The sequence below is a fragment of the Diorhabda sublineata genome, chromosome 5 (genome assembly GCF_026230105.1).
Source record: "Diorhabda sublineata isolate icDioSubl1.1 chromosome 5, icDioSubl1.1, whole genome shotgun sequence".
NCBI classification, from domain to species: domain Eukaryota; kingdom Metazoa; phylum Arthropoda; class Insecta; order Coleoptera; family Chrysomelidae; genus Diorhabda; species Diorhabda sublineata.
The window spans coordinates 19396704-19420860 of record NC_079478.1 but is presented as its reverse complement, the minus strand read 5'-3'; the positions used below and the strand labels follow the sequence as shown (position 1 = coordinate 19420860).

At 31.6% G+C, this 24157-nt stretch overlaps 1 protein-coding gene across 1 annotated transcript; it reads right to left on the bottom strand.

Annotated features, from left to right (window-relative positions):
- Positions 1-1464: 1464 nt before the first annotated feature.
- LOC130443733 (thioredoxin domain-containing protein 11) lies at positions 1465-24057 on the bottom strand. Its single transcript, XM_056778507.1, has 12 exons — positions 23616-24057; positions 23237-23441; positions 18527-18751; positions 17359-17532; positions 17061-17261; positions 14320-14407; positions 12538-12831; positions 9660-9934; positions 7272-7487; positions 5675-5868; positions 3830-3959; positions 1465-1842 (listed from the first exon to the last, which is right to left on the bottom strand). The coding sequence occupies exons 1-12, from the start codon at positions 23864-23866 to the stop codon at positions 1564-1566; spliced, it is 2532 nt and encodes an 843-aa protein (XP_056634485.1). The 5' UTR covers positions 23867-24057; the 3' UTR covers positions 1465-1563.
- Between the last annotated feature and the right edge of the window lie 100 nt (positions 24058-24157).

Here is a 24157-nt window from a genome sequence, read left to right as displayed (position 1 = left end):
GGAGAGAAAAAGCAAAGGAACGAAAGAAGTGAAGAGAAGCCTGTATGTAATTCATGACTTCAAGACCTTCAAAGAATGAAACCACCGCCTTTAATTTGTGTTTCTAGATTACAAACTCTAGAAGCAAAAATGTCACTAGCCCTAAATACGTTATTCAATGGTCTAGATCCAAAAATTTGTCAAATTGTTAGGGCTAGTAACCCCATGAATATTCTTTCCGCTATTTCACGAATAAAAAGAGATCTTCAATTAAATTACCATTAAAGCCACAAACTAATCGTGGTTCAAATAATTTACCTATTCTTGGAATTAGTAAAAACCTCAAAATGGTAACAATAACCATTAAATGAACAACATGGAGCCCACATTTTGAACCTGAATCTTCTTATGATGAATTGTTTGAGGTAGTGGCGTCCGAAGTATCTTACCATTTGCTCATCAATACTTAGGTCCTGGTTGAACACAAAGGTCATGAACTTCTTATTTAGATGATCAATTAACGATCGAATCTTGAACAAATTGTCTCTTTGGTCATTGAGAATTATCCTTTATTTCTCATTATTTGCGAAATGGGGATTTTCTAACGACTGATATACAAAATATCTTCATTTTCGCTCCAGTACATTTTTTCCTGTGGTAAGCCTGTGAACTTCCAGTGTCCCAGGAACTTCTGCAGGTGATTCATCTTCCAATAGATTTTCGTCAAAATCCTCACAATCTGTGACTTCATCTACATCTTCTGGTGGTAATTCAACAATATCAATGGTATTGACGTAATCATTATTCCAAAAGTTAGCATCATTTAAAATCTGTTCAAGGTCTCTTACAGACAGACATTCTCGATTGGCCATTCCTGTGAAAAACGTGTTCAACTAAGAAGAGTGAGAAACTGACGAAATACGCATATTCAATTTCAACATGATATGTATTACAATCCCCAGATGAGGATCAAGAAAAAAATTGTATAAATATACGAAGGGACATATTGATGATACATCAGATTCAGAACAACAAGACCATTTCACACTATCATGTTAAAATCAGAAATGTTCGAACATAACCTCAAAAATAAAAAAAAACTAAGAGTTTAGTAGCTCAGTCTGATTTTAGTACACTGTACTTACTCTTTTTGTGTAAAAACACGAATTCAAGTTTCAAGTTCAAAATTCTATTTCTACAATTGAGGAACAAATTAATAGTTCGAACGATACTACTCAACATGACAAGGCAACAAAATGAAACTGCAGTAGGACAAAACTGCGCAATCCCCAAATGGGACTCATGGTACTTAATGGGTTAAGATACAAACGAGTTTCCTCTTTTTCATGTTATTTTTGATAAATTTTCTTGATTTTGAATCTTTTTCAGTAAAAACAGATATTTTTATGTGTTTTAAAACACATTTGTACAAAAAAACTTAGCATTAAGATGATTTTTCACCAAAAGTAAATAAAATACATACGATATAGAACTATTTTTATATTGTTAATAAATATAACAATTAACAGTTTTAATATTCTTTACAATATTTTACGATAATTTCCTTTTTACAATAAATATTTGCTATAACTCATCAATAATTGATTTAGATTGTTTGAGAAAATCAAAGTCTTTGGTAAAGCGTAAATTTGAATGAATCTTATTTAAATAATCTAAAATTGCACTTTGTTTTTCTTGTGCATGAGCAAACAGCAGGTGTAGCTGTCGTAAGGATTTCAATCGGTGTAGTAAAACTTGTCGTTGCAAAGTATGTGATTTTCTCCATTCTTTCAAAGTTGAGTCGATTAAACTGAGAGTTTCTCCCAATAGTGTGGAATAGCATGAAGAATGTTCTTTTGGTGCCTGAAATATAAATAGCAATTACATTTTATGTTGAAAAACAAACAGAAATTTACATCAGACATAATTTCAAAAACTTTTAATGTCATGATAATCGGAAGTTGTTTCTTCGACAGAAGCTTCGTTGTGTTAGTGAACCCCGCACGTCGGCCACTGCCTAAACTTCGAAATTGAGAGAATGACATAAAAACCGAAAACATAGGATATAACTACGATTCTCTGAATCAATATAAATTGTTGAAATTATTAAAAAAAATTCCAGTAATAATATATTTTGTAACAACAATCAACTTGTTTTTCTTAAAATATTTTAAATAATCCCTTGTTTATGTATCAATTTGTTGTCGATCTCCTACTCTATTCCAAAAATTCAATAATATATGTATGTATGTATTCTAAAACGTCCTCTATCTATCAACGCATAATTCAAGTTTAAATCAAAGTGAATTTCAGTAAATTTCTGGTGACACCCTTTCTAATATCCTCTGGTAAGTTTTTATAATATCTTTTCTATTTTGCTTTTCATATATATAGTACTCAGAAAATTTAAATCATCTTTCATAATTTCCTTATAATTAGGCAAATTTCGTATGATTATTCCAGGGAAATTAGTATTTTTTATTTATTTTGGGGAAAATAACTAATATAATAGGGCAGATATCTGTATGATTATATTTTAAAAAATATAAATTTAGTTTTTGTATATGTTAGAGCATAAATTCCTTTTTATCCAGATCTCTTCTACCTTTCTACGTTGCCTTTTTACGCAGTTCTTCTGCTGCCAAGTTCGGTGAGTTACTCGTGACGGATTCATTAAAAGTATTACATGGAATTTAGTGCCTAATCCATTTTGTAAAGTTGGAAAATTCAAAAATTAAAACCTAGAATCCCGAAATTCTTTAAATTGCATTCTAACATAAGGTAGGCACATCTCTGTATTCAAATTCTATTTCTGGCATCGATGAACTAACTCAGTCAGGATGGGTGGTAGCTTTCCTCGCGAATGTTGAAATGAAGCAAATATACGACCCAACAAGTCCGCTTTCTCTCTTGCAGTTACTGCGATTTACCCATCTTCTCCAATTATCATCAAAGACATTGATGGTATAAGGAATATAAGCTTCCATACTTACCAAGATTACTTCTCGTTTGTATACACTGAAGGGTCATTGGAGTTGAAGCAAACATCATTCCAAGAAAATCTATTAGATACTTCCATTTGACCGATATATGATGCCAAAAGTGGTCTAGGTGGATCCTGAGTTTGGATTTCTAGTTTATACGTTGCTGTAATTAGTTTATGTTAAGATGTTCCTAGTGAGGCATAAACAGTCGCTTTGTACAGATCAGGGTCCATTATTAGAAAGAGGTGTAAGAAGTTAGCAAAGTTACCATATTGATCAGATTAATTCATTGATAAGTTGGGTCAGTCTCTGACTATTGGCAAAATCCTCAGCTTCTCGTTCCTCAATCGTCAGTTTTGTGAGAAAAATTCAACCAGCTGACGTGATGAACATTAAAGTCACCGGCGATAACAATATCTGTGTTTGTATGGTTCAATATTCAATATAATTCAATAGAAAATTCGCAGTACCATAATTCCCGAATAATCATTTACCTGATCATGTATACATAGTTATTCGAAATCTCGAAATACATATTGAAAAGAGTACTTTCTTACCACAACAATCACCATATATATATTCAGCTACTTATTTTTTGGGATATTTTAGTATGGTTAAAACAAGTCTTATTATGATGTAGTATGTGATTTATTAATTGATATAATTATGCAAGTTGTCAATGTTGAATTAGATTTTGATTAAGGTCGAAATTAGGTCAGAAGGTCAAGATTATTATCTCTCCATAGTGATTACAATTAAAAGAGATCTAAAATCAAAACTATTAACCAACAAAAACATAATAATTATAAAATGTCAACTAACGTAAAAAATTACAATAATTAGAATAAAAAAATAGATATTATTACCGTTGTCTGGATACATAAATACCACAAAGCTTGTAATTTCAAATTAGGTTCGAGATTCACCAATAGAAAGCTGATGATGTTTTGTACTGTTATAGCTATATCAGGTGGAAAGGCACGACTCTCCGATTTCCTAAAAATAATTTTTATTATAATATAAAATTGTTGATTACAGTAAAATTGTACGTATTACAAAGCTATAGTTGAATATATCAATCCGGTATCTATAAACTGAGTGTCTATATTTTATCTCTTAGAGGAATTTAAAAAAACCACATTAATTTTTGAAAAGGTTTGTAATTACATCAACCCCTAAAATTTGCATTTTATTATATTCTCAAAATATTATCCATTATTTTCTGAATAGTAGTTCGCTTTCATACGTATCGAAAAACTTCTGCCTGAAGCTCTCCATTTGCATCTTATGATTATTTTCTGTCTACTAAGTAAGAAATCTAGAAGCGCTAAGTCGGGGAATCATGGTGGCCACTTATTGCTTCTTTTCGACAAATCCATCTGTCAGGATATTTATCCAGCCACAGTTTAATTGAAAGAAATTAATGTAGTAAAGTTTATCTATGTTGGAAGTTAATAATATCCAAACTAGTTGTTATTAAGAGGTCTATCATTTCTTGAAGCAAATTTAAATAAAGAATCATCAGTTAGATTTTCTCAATGAATAATAGTAATACTATTCACAAGAATAGTAGCGCAAACGTTCACTTTGTCTTCCCTTATATGAATTCTTGCTCTACATTTTGGCAAACTTGGTGTTAAGTTTATTATTGCTACTTAAATCACTTCATTGTAAAGCTTTCAACTACCGACACAAATTCTTTTAATTTTTGGTATTTTTGCACCATACTAGCTATGTCTGATTAGCATGCATTATTGTCATTTCATATAGCATTATAGAGAAGAGTAAAATTTATGTGGAACCAGCTACCAAGACACGTTTTTCCCGAGCATTACAACTTATAGAAGTTTAAACTCATTTTATACAGGCATTTCCAAACGGCAAGCACCACTCAACTACTGAAGTGTAATGAGGTTTATCATCATTCTCACAAGTTATATTTGTAATTAGGTTATCTTTAGTTTTAGCACAAATAGTAATTGAATTTTCTGAAGGAGGTAGTTTCATATTATTACTTTCAATTAAGGTCCTCCTTATATGGTACCAAAGGTGTCTGTTATCACCAAATTCAAATTAAGGACCATTTCTAAAAGTTTTTTACCACGACTCGACATTTTCTAGAACAAATCATATATTTAGTAACATGTTTTAATTTAAGAGCTGAGTGCCGCCAGATCTATTTCATTTTTACAAAGCTAAAACTAGTATGATTCGAGTTTGGCCTCCAACCTATGTGTAAAAGGTACAATTTTCACACTAGTATGACAGTATCAGTGGCATATCACACGAATATAAAGAGTGCCTTTCAATACGGGTTGCATACTTGAATTTTTCTACGACTGCTTGAAATATGTCATTTGAAAAATTTTAATTGAAAAGATAGATAAAACTAATTTTCTGCTGGAAATGCAATCAAATTAACTAGTACCACTTTACACTTATAGTCGTTTTTGCGTGCTCCTGTGACGAAACCTAAAACTGAACTGAGAGTTGGGTCGATGTAAAAGCACGCATAAGAAAAGTGACACTTCTGCCATCTCGTGTTTTTATGCTTTAACACAATATTGTCTTTATTCCATTAGAAAAATAACATTCATGACGCATATATCTTAAAAAATGAGATTTTTGCAGTTAGGTCTTTTTTCTATTAGATGTGCGATATGACACACTTGATTAATATCTTTAATGATGAAATACAAATATTATATTACCTTTTAGGTGGAAAAAATAGAATAGTAGGATATGTTTCCATTGTATATTCCCAAGGAAGAATATTAATATCTCCATCGATACGAGCAAATACCAAATTTCTCAAAAATGCTAATTTTTTGGCAACTGTAAGAAATATGTAAGAAATACCATTACAAAAAGAGCATTGTTTGGAGTAATAAAATACTACAACAGCCTAAAACAAAAGAAAAATATCACTTATTGGATTTAATTTGGCGCTTTTAACAAATCATTTAAATTAGGATTAAGTTTACTCGAAGAGTTCACTAGTAAGAAATTAGCAGTACTTGCGCAAATATTACCACATTAAGCTGATTTAACTGTATGATACTAGAAAAGAAAATTATTCTCATATTTTCATACCTGAATATTACAGGCTTTACCAAATCTAGCATAAATTATGGATAAAACACATTATAACACAGTATTTAGAATAATACTTCTATTTATTTAAAGTATCGATGGAAGATGATATTCAACTTCGAATGGCCACGTTGAGAAAGAACTTTTCAGGTATACCATTGAAGGTGACCTATGCAAATAGTTCAATTTCATTTTACTTTCCTCATGGTTGGCATCACTGTACTTCTTCTATCAAAATTCTTCATTTATTATGGGCAAACGGAAAAGTGGAAATGTAGAATGCTGGATGAAAAGAAGCAAGGCCTCAACTTAAATTATAAAAATTTTCAGTACACAGTCTGAGACACTACTATTTTTAAGTGCTACGAAAATAACTACAGTTTTGGAAATTTGGAAAAATACGTATATCAATTTTTTTCAAAAAGTAGCATAACATAAGAATATTAATTGATATCAACAGAAAATGAACATACATTTTTCAAGATGTAAACCATTAAATATTTTCAATTCAGTTCATTATACATGTACAAAGAGTTTGAAAAATGAATTTTCCTATACCAGAATCGAACCCGAGACTCGTATTTTGAAAGGAGCAGAGCATTTACATTAAGCCATCAGCGGCTTGGAATATGTAAGTCGTACATCTGTTTCTTAACATACCGTGTTTTGTAACAATTTTAAAATGGATGCACCTTTTGAAAAAAAATTGATTCAACCCTGTCAACATTTTTGTTTGTGTGTGTAGATATTTCGGTGTTTTGATATTTTGTGAATCGACTTTGTTAGTATAAATTACTGAATTATCCACAAAATATAAATCTTACATCAAGATATCAATAACTTTTCAACTAATCATCTGATTATTAATACCTAGAAACAAAGGTAAGATATTAAGTAAATCTTTCACATAATCATTTTATTACATTCTGTAATTCAAATATGCTTGAATAATGAGGGTAATTGGTACATGTAGAAGTAATGAGTTTAAACAAAAATATTTTTTAGTCGTGAATAAATTATAGCATTCTACTCGCGTATAATGAGTATTATTCTCTCAGTGAATAATAACCTTCATTATACACTCGTAGATAATATAATATTAATTAATTATGTATTTGTTATCATTAATAAACTTTCCATTTTTATGTATACGAAAAATTTCTAAGCATTATTTTCTTTGTATCAGTTTCTTGAATTATTATACTCAGCACTTACATTATCATCTTGTAAGACCGTTGGAAGAAATGTATTTGTATCCAGTTCTTCAACAACGATACGCGATTCATTTTCTTTCTTCTTTTGGAATGATGATGATGATAAAGTCGTTGCTGAGCTGAACGATCTGTTTAAATGATTTTTTGAGAAGTTAGATATAAATTCTTTTAACGAATCGCTAGTAATGGGTTGTTCCAAAATATAATGAGACTCCATCTGAAAAACGAGAAAACTATATATATATATATATATATATATATATATATATATATATATATATAGAGAGAGAGAGAGAGAGAGAGAGAGAAAATATAAATATATAAATAAATATAAATTTGGATATATTCGATATTTTAAATACTCTTTGTTTTTTAATGCTCGAACCCGTCAATTTGTATTTCCAATCGCAATTTTTTGTTAAATGGCAAAATTGCCATTTAGATAACTATTTTTAAAAGGTGTGTTAAGTTGTACATAACTGTCAAATATCAAATTAATATAATTCAATTTCAAAAATTGTTACAATTTGTAGACAAAAGCTTGTAAAAACTAAAAAACAAACATAAAACTAAATAAAGATATAAATACAATAAAATTTAAATATATAGAAGAAAACCACAAAGAGTAATAAAATTATTGGTAATAATTTGTATATAAGTTCATAGCAAAATTAAACCAGTATGTAGCATGTCCGAGATTAAATGTTAATATTAGAAAAGAAGTCGTTTACATAGTAGAAGACATCTTTCAGTAAATATGTCCTCAAATTATTGCGGAAAGCGGAAAAAGGTGATATGGATTTGATGTCAATTGGCAAGTGATTGTGCATTTTTTGCATTGTAAAATATTAAGCCCTCAACTAATTCTGAACGTGGAGTAGGTAGATAAAGGTAGTGGTCCGCGTTCCTAAGTGGATAGTCGTGCAACGTCTTTTCTGAAATTGGAGAACCGTGCTTGCGAAGTAGGCAAAAGGAATCAAAGATGAATAAGGAAGAGTCAGAATTTTTAATGTTTTAAAGAAGTCCTACTGTTTAGTCCGAGTAAATATCTAACAGCTCTAACAGTAGTTTGAAAATTCGCTCAAATTGAATCGCATCACACATACCCCAGAAGGGAAGGGCATTTCGGAGATGGGACTCAATAAGGAGGTGGAGATAAGTTCAGTTCTTTAATTAGAACTTAATTTTTTAGATAAGGCGGCAATATGTAACTCCCAATTCATAGAATTGTCCACAACAAGTCCTAAGAATTTTACAGATTCAACAACGTAAATGGTGGTGTAGATAACGTAATTAAATATATTGAGGCACCCTGTATACATTATTATTAGATATTATCGCGATTAGGCATATCAATCAAATGATTAGAACATTTTTTCAAACAAAAAATAGTAAAGTGTAAAATTCAATTGGAACAAATTCTTGTACTCAAAATAAATAATTTTGCAGCAACCATTTTTTTCATTGCTTTTTCTATTACAAATGCAAGAACGTGTTCTTTTGTAAGCAAAATGTCCAATACACATTTAACAAATGTGCAAATTTTTAATGAAAAGTATTTCTAACATTTTATAACTATTTTAATGTACCTACCTAACCTAACCTAACCTAGAATTTTATAACTATTTTAATGTACCTGGTGAGCAACTAGCAACGGCCCTCTCAGGAACTGATTATATTATAGCTTCACGGCCACAAATTATAACGAAAGTTATCCCGAGAAACAGATGGACATTATTTTCAAAATTTTAAGTCCGCTACTGGAGAGCATATTTGAAAATATAAAATTTTTTTAATAAGTTTTTTAATAAAATGTACGTATCCTTTCAGAAACACTGGGATACTGCCTCACAATACTCAAATAACACCCATTTTTAAATTTATTCTACTTTACCCTCGCCCCCGAACTGTATTTTTAAATACACAACTTCGAAATTTTACTCAGTAAGTATACTTAGAATGAAGAATGGTCATGGGAGATATCTTGGCGGACTGGGCGTTATACAATCATCAAGTTTGTACCTGCGATGATAATTCTTGTGCTGATCTTCAATCACATTTCGGATGCAGCAATCACATTCATAAAACAAACAATTTGTTGCCGTTACTTGTTAAACAAAATTACTCACTAGCTCTAAACCTCACACACCTTTTAAGCATAGATAACCGACAAATTTTAGATCTATTAGTAAATTTGATCAAGGACATCAAAATTAATATCTAAGTAGTATAGAAAAATTCTGTGTCTGATGCACTTGCTTCCAAGCCAATTTCTTTACTTCCTTCTTGTGATTGCTTTTTAAATAAAAAAGTGTAAGTAGATGAAAAACACGTTACAATAATTTTGATATCAATCCTATCAATAATAATATTGTGTCATTTATGATACCTTATCATTTAAAATCACTACTGCAGTTCTATCTGGTTCTTTGCTTAGGTCAATTCCAAGCCGTAATGCAAAATGTGAATAAAGTAGACTATCCATCGCTAACATTGATAAACTTTTATTACTTCTACAGGACAAACCTGTAATGGTAATGTTTTTAAGTGAGGAATCCTTTACAAATACTGCAGGAAATTGTTTCTCTGCTTCCAAAAAATCTTTGCATCTCTCTGCTTCATGTAATTTTTGAAGATTTTCCGCAGATCTATAGTCACCAATCCCTAAAATTTATAATATTATCAAATGTACGATTAGAAACATGACTTTGTATATTGCCAGTCATCAAATGGCGAAAATGTTATTACAGATATTGTCACTTTGTAAAACCATAATCGGCTTACAAACGTAGATAAATAAGTATTGTATAGAGTTGTACTTAATATAACAAGCGAAGATAATTTCATACTGAACACACTGTTTCCCCTACCACTACACCAACACTCAGAATTATCCTGTCTGACACGCGTTTCGATAACCACGTTATCGTCTTTAGAGACTAAAAGTAAACTAAAATCTATTAGCTCACATATTTTTTACTAAATTTTCCAACCAATAAACCTTCTCCCGCAAAAAATAATTCTACTACTAGTAAACTATAGAATGCAGGCCATTCTAAGGAATAAGCCCTTTGTACCTATTTAAACTGTATTTACATTTAACAATTTTAATGTTTTCATATGCATCCAGCAATTTATTATTGGACACATTTTTTAACAACTTTTCATTATTTATATTTATTTCACAATTACGACTGGCAGTGTATGAGTCAAGTTAATATGTTTTAGCTTATCTTCAGTCTCTGAAGATGATAACTTGGTTATCGAAACGCGCGTGTAATTGTGAGTGTTGGTGTAGTGGTAGTGGAAAATGTGTGTTAAGTACATCGCCAACGATTCGAAAAATTACAAGTTAGAACAGTGTTTCACAACCTTTTTTGTGTCATGCACCACCTATTATTTGACATAGTTAATTGATTATTTCCAGCAACTTTTATTTAATTCCCATTATTTGACAGGAACAACTTTATAAAGGGTTACGGAGTTTTTAGGCAAACCAAGACCCTCCTGTTCCGTATAAGCTAAAGAAGCTGCCAATACTCCTAGGAAGCGTAAATGCATATAACACTGTTTGGGGAAGCAAAGACACTAACACCAATTTGTAACAAGAAACACGGCACCTCTTTAACAGAATGAAGTGTATCGGGAACTGAAAGAGCTACACCAGAAAACTCACTGCCTACAAAGCGAAGTAAAGCGAAAAAACTTCAGAAAATTCTGCGAGGGTATTGACTCTACACCTGTGGCTTCAATACTTTACAAAGTCTTGGCGAAGGGCGAAGTTAATACAACTATGGCACTGAGGAAACCGGATGGTAGCCTCACGGAGAGTGAGGAGCACAGTTATTGCTGAAGACAAAACTTAGCAAAACTATGAGAGAAGCTGCAGCAATTGAATAACTAGTATGCAGCAGTGAACGAATAACATGGGCTTTAAGCACCTTCCAACCGTTCAAGGTACCTGACGTGGACGAAATGTTCCCAGCCCTCCTTCAAAGAGGACAGAAGGATATAATGCCACACTTGAGCCGCCTCAGTAGAAGCAGTCTAGAGCCGGGGTACTTAATAGAGCATTGGAGAAGGGCCAAAGTAACCTTAATACCAAAAGCAGGAAAGAAGGACACCATACATACTAAATCCTTCAGACCAATCGGCCTCACCACGTTTCTACTCAAAACGATGGAAACAGCTGTCAACAACTACATTAGAACAGAGATTCTGAAGTGGAAACCTCTCCATCTATGTCAATTCGCAGACAGACAAATATACGGAGACTGCACTGGTACAATTGACAACTGGAATCCAGAACGCTCTGACAAACAAAGAAAGCGTAGTATGTGCCTTTTTAGACATAGAAGGCCAAAACCCACACGAGGCTATAAAAACAGCATTAGACGCAAGAGGAGTAGATAGGACAACCTCCAGATGGATGGTACAACTACTATTTATTAGAACAACAGAAATGAAATTAGGGCAAGACACAATTTCAATTACTACAAACAGGTGTTGTTCAAAAGGGGGAGTCACATCCCCATGTACATGGAACTTAGTGGTGGACGAACTCTTATGCGGCTTGACTGAACTCGACATACCCTGTCAAGGATACACAGACGACATATTCATCTACGCAGAAGGATGCTTCAAGAATACACTCTGTGACATAATTCAAAGAGGATTCAACTATACAAAAAGGTGGTGTCGATTGGTGGGGCTAAATGTCAACCTAAATAAGACCTACATTCCCTAGGAAGAAAAAACTCAACCTCAAGCCAATAAAGCTAGACGGGTGCAAAATAGAAGGGAAATATTTAGGACTCACAGTAGATAGTAAACTTTTCCGGAAAAAACATGGAGGGGATAACCACTAAAGTCACGAAAGTCCTGATAGTGTACAGAAACGGGCAGGAATTCGGGTTGTAAGCCAAATATCCTACTGTGGATGTACACAATTTTGAGATCAATCATCACATATGGGGCAGTTGTTTGGGATATTAGAACTAGTATGAATACCATAAGGGACAATGTCTCAAAGATACAAAGACTGGCTTGCTTATGTGCAACCGAGGCCTTGAAATCATGCTCAACAGCTGCATTAGAAGTGATTTAATTAATAAGGTGACACTTAACTATAATAAAATATTGCATTCATATATTTCAAACAATTTTTTTGAATTAATTTTCGCATTTAAGTACACCTAACCAATAATTTTTAAAAGTTGTGTTTCCAGCTCTAAAGGATTGATGTGATAATATAACCCAAAACATACCTGTTAAAATCGATGTTTTATAGAATTTCTCTGTATTGACGATTTTATCATTGCAGGGGTCTTTACCTGTAACAACTTTAGAAAAATGTTCTAAGCTGTTTTCAGTTTTAAAATGGACACGTACGTGTCGATTGTTTGGATCTGCTACTAAATCACAGTCTTCTGTCTCAGTTTTATGGGAACACGCTGATACATTTGCCCAAACTGGTTTCGTGTGGGACATTACTGTACTGTTCAGGATTTTTGTATTCAATGTACATGATGACATCAATTGTTTGTGTAATAACAAATTTGCTAAAATAAAGTCAATAAATGTTATGGATAATACTTATCTTAGTTAGTATCAAAAGTACAAATGGAAACAAGATACACAATGATTAAAAACATGAGATTGAAAAATTAATGTAAAATTTTTATAAAAATGAAAATAGCACAAAACGTTTTTGTATAAGGGTTGCCATTAAAGTTTCAAGATATAGCAACACTGATGTGATTATGTTAAATCTGACATTGCCATCATAAAGTTTAATGGTGAACGTACTCAGAACGTGTTGTCATACGACTTCTATTTGAGATGTTTACATGTACTTGAAACATTGATTTAGGTCAAAAATGGAATTAAATTGTGGTGCTTCGAAGACGTCTATAAGACTTAACATGCGACAAATCATCGATCTATTCATATGAACTCGAAACTAAACAACAAACTGTATGGACACATGAATGAATACCTACAACAGAAGATTCAATTTGAGATAGACTAACGGAAACTGCGCACATTGTGGTACGATAGAACATTTCATACTCTACTGCACAATACATATCCGACAAAATGATAGACAAACACTAAAAACACGATTACAACAAATACAAACAACAAACTCACCCACATCGCCTTGAACAAAAATTGGGAGACGATATGCAGATAGACGATTACGAAACTGTTTATGTTATTTTTGATTAACTATGTTTCATAATTCATTATTTTTTTCCTATGGTTTGATTGCTTTCGAGATTTTCATAGAACTATAATTTTTAGTCCTTTTTATTCCTTAGTATTAAATGTGTATATTCCCTATGTTAATTTATATTAGATAAAAAGTAAGATAAGGGGTTCGCTTTCTTCGTTCTTCTTGACAGTCGCCTCTTTAGATGTTGGATAGTTATCAGCCATATGCGTAGGTAGGGAAGCTGGATGTCTTTCAAGACGAGCCAAATCCAACAAAAATTGTTCGTAACTGTCAATTCTGATTGGTACAAAAAGTATTTGTTTGCCAGAAGGGTTCGAAAATATCAGGGACACCAATCGCAGAAGACGAATCATTCTTCACCACGACAATGCGAGCTCTCACACATCAGTACAAACAAAAACGTTTCAGAACAATCAAAACATCGAAGTGATGGTTCAATCACCGTTTTGCATCCACTGATCTCTTCTTATTCTCGCAGATTAAAAATAAATTGCGAGGTAAACGTTTTTCTACATCTGAAGAAGCGATTGATGCATTCAAATCTTATGTTTTGGAGGTACTTCAATCAGAATGGAAAAAATGCTTCGACAATAGGTTCAAACGCATGCAAAAGCGTATTGGTCTTGATGGAAGAATATTTTGAAAAATAATAAAAGCATATTCAATATTTATTTGTCTGTCTCAAAGATAAGTAGCAACCTTCGTACATACAAAACGTTGAACGCGATAAAGATGACAAAGGAAAAGTTATTGAACGAAAATTGTTTTCCTACTGTCTGAGAACAATTTAAGTTTTATCTAAAATACTTACCAGTACGTTTTAATTGTAGATGAACAGCAAGCACGTTTGCAAAAATGTTCTCATCGCAAGAATGATATTCTTGGGCTATTTCTTGTAACTAAAAGAAAATTATAAAAACGATATGAAATAATGACCTACTTTTTTTAGTGTTAGAATGATAAAATAAACATTAGTTTGATATTTTGCAAAATATTAAGCAAATTATACTAAAAAATTGGATTGAAACATTTTTCTAATTAAAATATTAGTTTCAATAGCCTGAAACCCCAAATGGGACAGTTTGAACGGATGAAAGAATCAAATATTAATACATTCTCGTGAAAAATGTAATTCAATAATCTATAACCTTAAACTTTTTACTAAACAATTGTCAAAAGAATACTAAAATGGTATATTTATATTATAATACAAGTAACAGAAGGCTTTTCATTCCAGCAGGAGTTCCAAGAAATAAAGAAACGAATGCTGGAATGGTATTTTGTTACGAATGTTATATACTATTTTCTCTGTTTCGGTTTGATTTCACATTATTTGTTTATAGAAAAATTGTTAAAAATATACATTAAGGCCGCTTGACATGATGCAATGCAACGTGCAAGAAGTTGCAAAGAATTTCTTGCAAAATCAAAATATTGCAAAGACGAATACTTCCTATTTGAAGCAATATTTCTTTCTTGATGCAAGATCTCGCACTTGCAGTATTAAGGCCGCTTGACATAATACAATACAACGTACAATGCAATGCAAGACGCAATATTTCTTGATCATAAGCATGCGCAGATGAAGTTCAGCTGATGGTTCAATGCAAGATCTTGCACTTGCAACTTCATCGGATCGGTACCATTTTTTATTGTGTGTAAAATCTAGTTACTTTTAGCTTAACAACCAACCTATCCATCAGGTTCCAAAACCAAGGCAGCAGTAGATATAATTATGACAGAAATTGCAAGTAATTTCTTGCACCATGTCAAGCGGCCTTTATCGGTTTTGTGCCATTTTTATTGCGTACAAGTTGTAATTCTAGGGAGAAATCTAGTTACTTTTGATATAACAACCAACCAAATGTCTGTCTTAGATTAGCTGACTTTCGTAAAACTAATTATTTCGACTTTGTTAACAAATTTGAGCAAAAACAAAATCGAAATAAGATGCTTTTCATCAAGAAATATTGCGAGTAATTTCTTGTACATTGTCTTGCATCATGTCAAGCGGCTATTAGGGAAATTACACGTATCGTAGGTGGTCGGTCGGTTGGTAGCACTGCTTTATGTTTGACAGTTGACTTTGGAAATATTATTTGAATATAAAAGTTTGTTTAAGTCATTCTTTTTTAAGGTTAGGTGTTTCCAAGAAATATCTCCACTTTAGATTTGTATGTTTTGTCCATATTTCGTGACTACATTTACTTTGTCTAAAAAATCATTATAATTTATTGTAAATAACCTCACACCTGACCGAATAAAGCATCGTCCAGTCATCTATCAAAATGAAACTGTTATTCAGGGACACTAACCTTCCAGTCATCTGTCAAAATGAAACTGTTATTCAGGAACACCAACACACCAAAAATTACCAAAAATCGTTTATGAATTTAGACCATTTTTAAACGAAAATACGTATAAGAATGACGTTGTTCTAATACTGAAAAAATATTTATAATACATTCTCAATAAGTAAAGAGGTATGAACTGGTAACTTAAGATATCTCGCGACAGAAAAAATATATCGACATGCGGTTTTCACCGTTTCAAGGTTAATTTAAAAGACCTACTTAATTTTTATGCTTCTATTATATTAGTCAAGAGATATCACAATATTTTGAATACATCGCCCTCTAGCTTTTATGTTTTTGTATTGTTACTTAATTGATTATAATTTGAAGGGTAAAACATATATTAGAAAATCCGAAATATAATCCATTACATATTCTGCTAATATAGGGGATATTGAAGAACCCAATGGTTGTCCAAAGATTTGTTAGTAATTTTCATTAATATAAAAACAATATTATCAATCTTTGGGTACATTGGTCAGTCGAAGAGGTCACTCACCAAATAACCTCTCACAAAAGCGATAGCAAATTATATCCTGATAGGTATTCATAATATGAATTATCAATCTGCCAAAGTTTTGACAATTTTTTTTAAAAATAACATATATTGCTCAAAATAATCCTGATAGTTTCGATACTCATATTATACAATTCAATATAGAAAAGAAGAATACTGAAAAATCGTTATCTTTTCCTGATACTTAATCTATTAAAAACGAAGATATTAAAAATTTTTAAAAACAACACTTATTACCTAAAATGATCAATGTATTAATAAGAAAACTGATTTAAATAATCTTAGTGTAATCTATGCATATATTTTAGATTTTGAAAAAACAAATTCTATATAAGAAATTCAACGCCATCGACAACCAATTAACCTTACCTAACCTATGAAATCTGACTTCACCCATAACGAGCGAACCTATAAAATTTAATGTCATTCATAATCGAGCTAATAAATATTCGGCTCCAACCATAACGATCTAATGTATTAAAATTTAATGTCATTTATTAACTAACCAATCAATATTCGACATTATCCATGTATAGCCTAATCTAAAGCCTATAAAAATGTAACGTCATGCATAATCTAACCAACGAAAAAAATTTTAAAAATCGAATGAATTGACAATGACAATTTTTAGTATCGTCCCTGAGGGACTCTACATTTGGTTAGAAAGTAGCGACGACTTACCATGTTGTAATAATCATTATTACTATGTAATGGATTCTTTGGTGTAAACAGAATAAGAACAGGTCCATTGTGCATACTACTAGATAATGCTATGCTCTTAGACCCAGTGGGAAGTACCCAAGATGTAACCTGATGTGTACTTTGAAATAACCATTGTAAAATACTGTGAGGTGTCCATGACAACTCATGATTAGGAAACACCTTAAAAATCGTTAACTATTAGTATGTAGCTGTAATGAAAGCAATGTTAAATTTTAATGAGTAATAAATCACCCATTTTTAAATCATTTGTACCTACTAATGTTTCATTCCACAAATATAGATACAATTTTGGCGGTGAAACTAAGGATGGATTCACATAAAACGTTATTCGAAATTGAGGATCTTTTTCTAAGTATTTTAAAGAGGCAACATAGAATACTGCAAAATCAAGACTTCCTGGTGATGTGTTCAGTTCGGCTTTAACATAACCCTAAAATGAATACAAAAATTAATAACTCAAACAAAACTTGTTTTGTTTTTTTTTTCTAAAAGTTATAATTTTTTGGTAACTGAAATTCTTTGTTAGCAGTTTTTATTTAACACAGACATCGTAGACAATGTATACTGCTATTTTCAGAGTTTCCTGTCGGTTGTTGATTTAGATCTGCTTTCTAGTCTTTCAAAAACTGTAATAGTGTTCTAGTTCCTTTGTTAAAAATTGTATCAGAATGACCCTTTCCCTCAACTACCTTTTAATGATTTTTTCAAGGAAGAAATACTAGTCCTATAATATCCAAGTATCTTCATATTGGTATAAACATATTCATAACAGGATACGAGGATTGCTACTTAAGTTTTGAGATATGGCAACACTGATGTCAATATGTCAAATCTGATATTGCCACAATAAAATTTGACATTTTTTAGTATTCAGAACTTGAACACTGACGTGAATATGTCAAATCTGATATTGCCATCATAAAGTTTGACATTTTAAATGGTGAACGTACTCAGAACGTGAACTCTGAAGTGATTATGTCAAATCTAACATTGCCAACATAAAGTTTGACATTTTTAATGGTGAACGTACTCAGAACGTGTAAACTATTGTGAATATGTTAAATCTGACATTGTCATTGACAATTTTAATGGTGAACGTACTCAGAACGTATTATACGGTTGCTATTTGAGTTGTTTATTACAAATATTTGAAACATTCTTTTTAGTCCTAAAATAGAATTAAATCTCGAACATTTTCAGAATTTAATTATGGTCACACTTCGCTACAGAATGAATTACGTAAAATTGTGAAAAAAGAAGTGAAGAGTTAATTATTATATAAGTTAGTTAAGTCTAGTGTAAGTGTTTAAATAAATTAAATTAGTGTGTATAAATGTACCCTACCATTGAAAAAGTTTATATAAATTAAGAACTAGGAAAAACATCAATTCCATGAGATGTAATAATCTCTCTATATCACTTACATCTTGAAAATTCTTGATTGCTTCATTTCCTGCATGTTTTATTGGATTACACACTTTTTTTAAAAATTGTACAATATGTGGAGCACTAAGAAGACCATTATAGTGTACACTTCTTCCATGAGGTAAATACGCTATAAGAACAGGCCATTTGTAAACTCTATTATATTTCGTTCGACATTCTCCATGGGGTTGCCAACAATTTACAGCTATAAAGTTAACTTTATCCTGAAAATGTAATATAGTTAGTTATACGTATGAGTGTTAAAAATGATGTTTTATTTTGTGAGTGAAAAAGTATAAACAATCTAAAGCATTGTTTCTTAAACTAGGGGGCCAGTTGAAAAGACCTTTCATGAGTCCGCGAAGTGAAAAAGCAGCTTTCCATTCTCAGTAGCTTAAAAAGAAAATACTGAAAGTCACAAGATGCCCAGAAAACTGTGTTTGTAAAAGTTACAACTATTATTTGGTGAAAACACTCGCGGAATGAATATTTCAATGAGTATAAAATATATTTAAAAAAAAGATGCAGCAATACTGATAACAGTACATCATACCTCACAATTACACCGTCTGATATGAACGTTTTGATAACCAAGTTATCATTTTCAGAGATTGAAGGTAAACTGTAAACGCACGTTGCAGTACGTCACTAACGGTTCCAGAAATTCTAATTTAGTAAATACGGTTATAGTCATGGATATTATGGATACCACCAACGGTTCCAGAAACTCCAAAAAAGTACGCAGAAACTTTCGGAGTATACAGCTTTTGAAAAATAGAAAAAAAAATGTCTGCTGGGTTTTTAAAACTTTGCGATCTCTATTTAAATGAAAATAATTTTGTGCCTTTGCTTTCACATAAGATTCTTCTCAAAAAGTTCTCCATATTCATATTACGAGTGCTTGTTCCAATATAAAATCGATTTTAAATAAGATTTGACCTTGAAACATGCATCAATCTCATCAAGATCCACCACTTCTAGTACAGTCATCGAAAAAAAAGTCATTCAAGGAATTTTTGACGGTTAAAAGTTGAATGTAAAATTCTTCTAGACAGGAATATCTTGTACTTTAGTACGGCAGCTCCGGGGGTCCCGTAGCCGTTTCATACTCCCCTCAGTTTTTTTATGCATAGAATCGATTTTTCGAGGATGTCGAGCCCAAATCGATCAGAGACTAAAGTGCCGCGATTACTTCTTTACAGTAAATTAATCGAAGTTTTTATGATCTTCAAAATATATTAATATTAAAATATATTTATCATTTTATTTTTTTATTGCACCTGCATAACTTTAAATCTAAAGGTCAAAAACATAATTGGAAGTGGTTAAAATGTTCGTATTGATTAGCAATTTATGCTACTATAAGGGGCGTCTCGTTTTTTCTTTAATTTATAAACACTTAAAACACTTATAAACAAATTACGATGCTAAAAGGTCTACCACATCATAATTTGAAGCTTAAACTTTAACGTTTAAAATGTGCTGCTTTAAATCTTTCTACTTCATGTAGGCACCAACAATAACTTTTTAAATATTGATTTTTTGAAAAACTGTAGACCTGTTTTGTAGATCTTTTTAAAATAAATCTTTTTTATCTAAAACTTTTTTCATATCTTTCTTTGTCTAAGAGTTATAACTTTATAAATAAATTTCTCAACCAGATTTGGGCTCCACACCGTCGAAATTGATGAGCACTTAAATCCTGTTTGAATGAATTATTGCTGAGACCATTAGATCAGAGTATGCTCAGTGAAATATCAAAAGCTGACAGACCAACTTAACCTCACCTAACCAAATTATGAATTAAGGAGCAAAATAAAAAATGAAATCGATTTTAAATGAGATTATATTGGAAAAAGCACCCGTCTCATCAAGATCCACCACTTCTAGTGGGTCATCGAGACAAAAGAATTTTTGATGGTTAAATATTTTACAGCATATTCGGATAATGTGACACTATGGGCGACGATTGCATCATGAGGAAATATCTGCATCTTTTTCAAAGATGAAAGGGCAGGCACAGTTACAGTGAATTCAGACCGTTATGTATAGATGTTAGATGACTATGTCATATCTAAACTACAAAAATTTGATGATAAAAACCGAAGAACACGGTTCCTGCAGGACAGAGCAACTTCACACACGCCCAATAGATCTCTGCCACGAGTTCGAATTTTTTTTCTTTTTTATCTTCAGGAGAAGTGACATAATTTGGGTTCCATGCAGTAGGAGGCATATTGATTATCTCCAAGAACTTATTGGTTTCCTATACTAATGTTTGAAATATATGAATTAAATATTTTATTATTATTTCTGCACATGGAAGGGTAAAATTATATAATCTACATATTTTTCAATAAAGAATAACTTCAAGGGCAACACAGATACATATAACAAAGTCCAAAATATAATCAATCTGCTCTTTCAAGAGATTTTAAGAGTTCATAGTTGTTGACTTATACTAATCTTATATATTAAAAAAATTGATGATTTCCATTCTGGGTCCGTTCAGGCGTTCTACCCAACCGATTTGCTTAATTTTTTTTTTCAATGAAAGGTATTGATGCACAGATCAGCCATCAACCATCGGATTTCATCTAATTTTCACCATTCTCAAATTATACTCAAATGCGATTTCCCCCTTTACATTACTTATGGGAGTTTTCACATACACACGTTCTATCCTCAATATCTCAGGATCTATTCAAGATAGAGACGTCGTTTTGGTTTAAGAACACTCGCTGAAACACCCTCTTTCTTTTGAGTTTTTGAATACTTAAATCGGTTGAGTTGGAGAGGAGCTAGGCGCGGACATTCAAAGGACATTTTTCTACATTCAAAGATCTTATCTCAGGTTCTAATATAGCTACAGAGTTGTATGTAGCCCTAGCACGTGGGAAATCGTTCAGAAATGTCAAGGTAGAGATTAAACCAAAGGGTCGACGCACAGCCAATGTTGTTTGGAAGGAAGTATTGTGAAATTACATAGTCTATTGTATTATGAACAATGTAGAAATGATGGCTGATTTTTTGACCGTGCCCTGATACTTTTTGTATACCTTTGACAACATAAGTATTGATTAATTTTATGACGAAGCTATAATTATCTACATAGTCACTGCTACGGAGCAGTACGGGTCCGGACTAGTATATTTATTAAAAGAATTTAATACTTGTTGAGCAAGTCCTTGTGCATACTCTACTACTGAACTGAACACCACCACTACACCAACACTCACAATTACACTGTCAGACACACCTTTTGAATAACTAAGTTATCATCTTCAGAGACTGAAAGTAAACAGTTTAGTAAGATTAGTACCTCACTTTTTTGGACTGTACTCTCCTGTTCATTGAAATATCAGATTTTTGCAAATTTTTAGCTGTGTAAATTTACATGACATTAGTTGCCATGTTTACCAATATTAAGTTGTCAGGTAAGCATTTACAAAAAAATTTTCATTGCATCATAATTATTAACTCTTTCAGTCCAGCCAACTCATGTAAATGTTTACCATTCAAACATATACTTTTTTTGTCCACCCCATAAATCATTCATTACATTTCAAAAATTACCTGGTAAAAATTGAAGGGATTTTGAAGAAAGGCTATAAAAAAATACTAAAGTAAAAAGTTGTACGTTCTGGCTAACGCCTGATCGGCAGAAAGCTTATCTTCCAGTATTTGAAAAAATTGGAAAGGAAAAATGTACTGACAATAATGATTAAGCCATTATAGTCGCCCGACCTCAACCCAAGCGAGTTGTGGAGCAAACTGGACAAGGAAGTCAGAAAGAAGTGTCCTAATTCCACTTCACATCTTTGGCATATCCTGGACAATGAATGGAACCAAATAGACGATGATTATTTGTCAAAATTGTTACCCAGAATGCCAAAATTTTCCACCGAAATAATAAAAGCAAAAAGCAGTTACATCAATAAATGAAAAATTTAAATATGTAACAGTTATTACGACTGTATTACTATATTCTTATTTACATATGGTATTTAAAATATCTTGTTTTTATTTGTGGTCTATGACACAAATTATAGGGTAGGCCAAAAATGACTGGTTGACTCAATTGTTTATGATATTTTTTTATCCTGGTCTTGAATATATTATCTATTATTTTTTTGTGATATTTTTTTTCTTTTAATGCAGTTTTGCTTTTTTAATAGCTATGCATGTAAATTCAATATCTGATAGTTAGATAGCTCTATCAGCCTAACAAACCGAAGTAAAACACCCAAAAACAAAAGAAATAATATTATTTATCAAGTGTCTTATAATGTTTGTGAAGCAGATGACAGATTTAATTTTTACTTTTAGTCCTAGGATTAAAAGTAGCGTTTTTAATCCTAGGATTAAAAGTGTTGCTAAGCAACGAGCAAATTTTTGTAGGGTAAGGGAATTGACTTTTGCACCTGAAAATAGTACAAAAATGTCAACATTTTTTTTATGGTTGGAGAAAAAATAGTATATATCATACGGACTAAAAGTGCCTATTTTTACTCGCAATATTGCTCGTAAAAAAATATGCACTTTTAATCCTTATAATATAATATACTATTTTAATATTAATTTTGTAGGTTATCAATTGATACATTAGTCTATTATAATACACTTGAAAGTTTTATTCTTATTATAAAATGAGAACAAACATGATACTTATTAATTACCACATTAGAGAAAATGTTAAACATATTCACCTGCATGGAATGAGCAGCCTTTTCAAATTCATTTCTTCCCCTTTGACTATCGGCATCCCAGGGTGCATAAAACATAACAAAAACAATGTCATTAGACCTAGCATTTTCTATAACTTTGCTGATTTGTCCTCGATATGAATCAGTTACAATAGATTTTTCCGAGAAAAAATGATAAGCTGCTGGCGATTTGGATATTTTCGGAGGGCTGCAAAATAATTATTTGTATTGAATACTTGACACGAGTTATATCTTAGTTATAAGGGCCACTCTGTTTGCAAATTACTATGATCAACATCCTTCCGATATAAATTGATTTGATCTAATATTTTTAATATAATAATCATTTTCTTAATAAGTCTGAAAGGTAATTTCAACCTACTCTTTACTCAAAGCAGCATATGTCATCATTACAAGACAAAATATTGCAAATTCTCTACAAAGGTTCAACATTCTCATAGTTAAAGTGGGAAATTGACGATTATCCTCTCTATTTTTATTTCTTTTAAATATTTCGGAATTATCACTATCGTTAGCAGAATCGGAGTCAAAGTTACTGATAACATTATCAACACTATCGTGGCAATTGGCTACAACTTTAGCCTCCTTCGTCTTTAATTTTAACAAAGACATGCCCGTACGACCTCATTACACAATTCTAGAAGTTAATTTACTTCTATCATTTTTCAAGAAAAATCTTATTCAATGATCACAACATACATAAGTTAATTTAATTTGGAAATTAACTACACTTCTAACAATTGCTTACTCTTTACAAATAAAAAGTAAACACGTCACATATGTGTCAGTCTAGCTAGAGTTGTAAAGTATATTTTTACCCTGTGACTGTCACTGTAAAAAAGAGCTGTGATTTTTAAGTAACGAACAATTAAGATTTGCAAGTGGAATGTCTTGGATTATTAA

Bases quoted from the DNA above. Each gene is read 5' to 3' on its own strand.
- LOC130443733 (XM_056778507.1), bottom strand. From the start codon at position 23,866: ATGTCTTTGTTAAAATTAAAGACGAAGGAGGCTAAAGTTGTAGCCAAT. The intron at 17,262-17,358 runs GTAGGTACAAAT...ACGATTTTTAAG, and splicing joins ATTTGTGGAATGAAACATTA to GTGTTTCCTAATCATGAGTT. The intron at 12,832-14,319 runs GTAAGTATTTTA...ACTTTATTTTAG, and splicing joins TCTACAATTAAAACGTACTG to CAAATTTGTTATTACACAAA.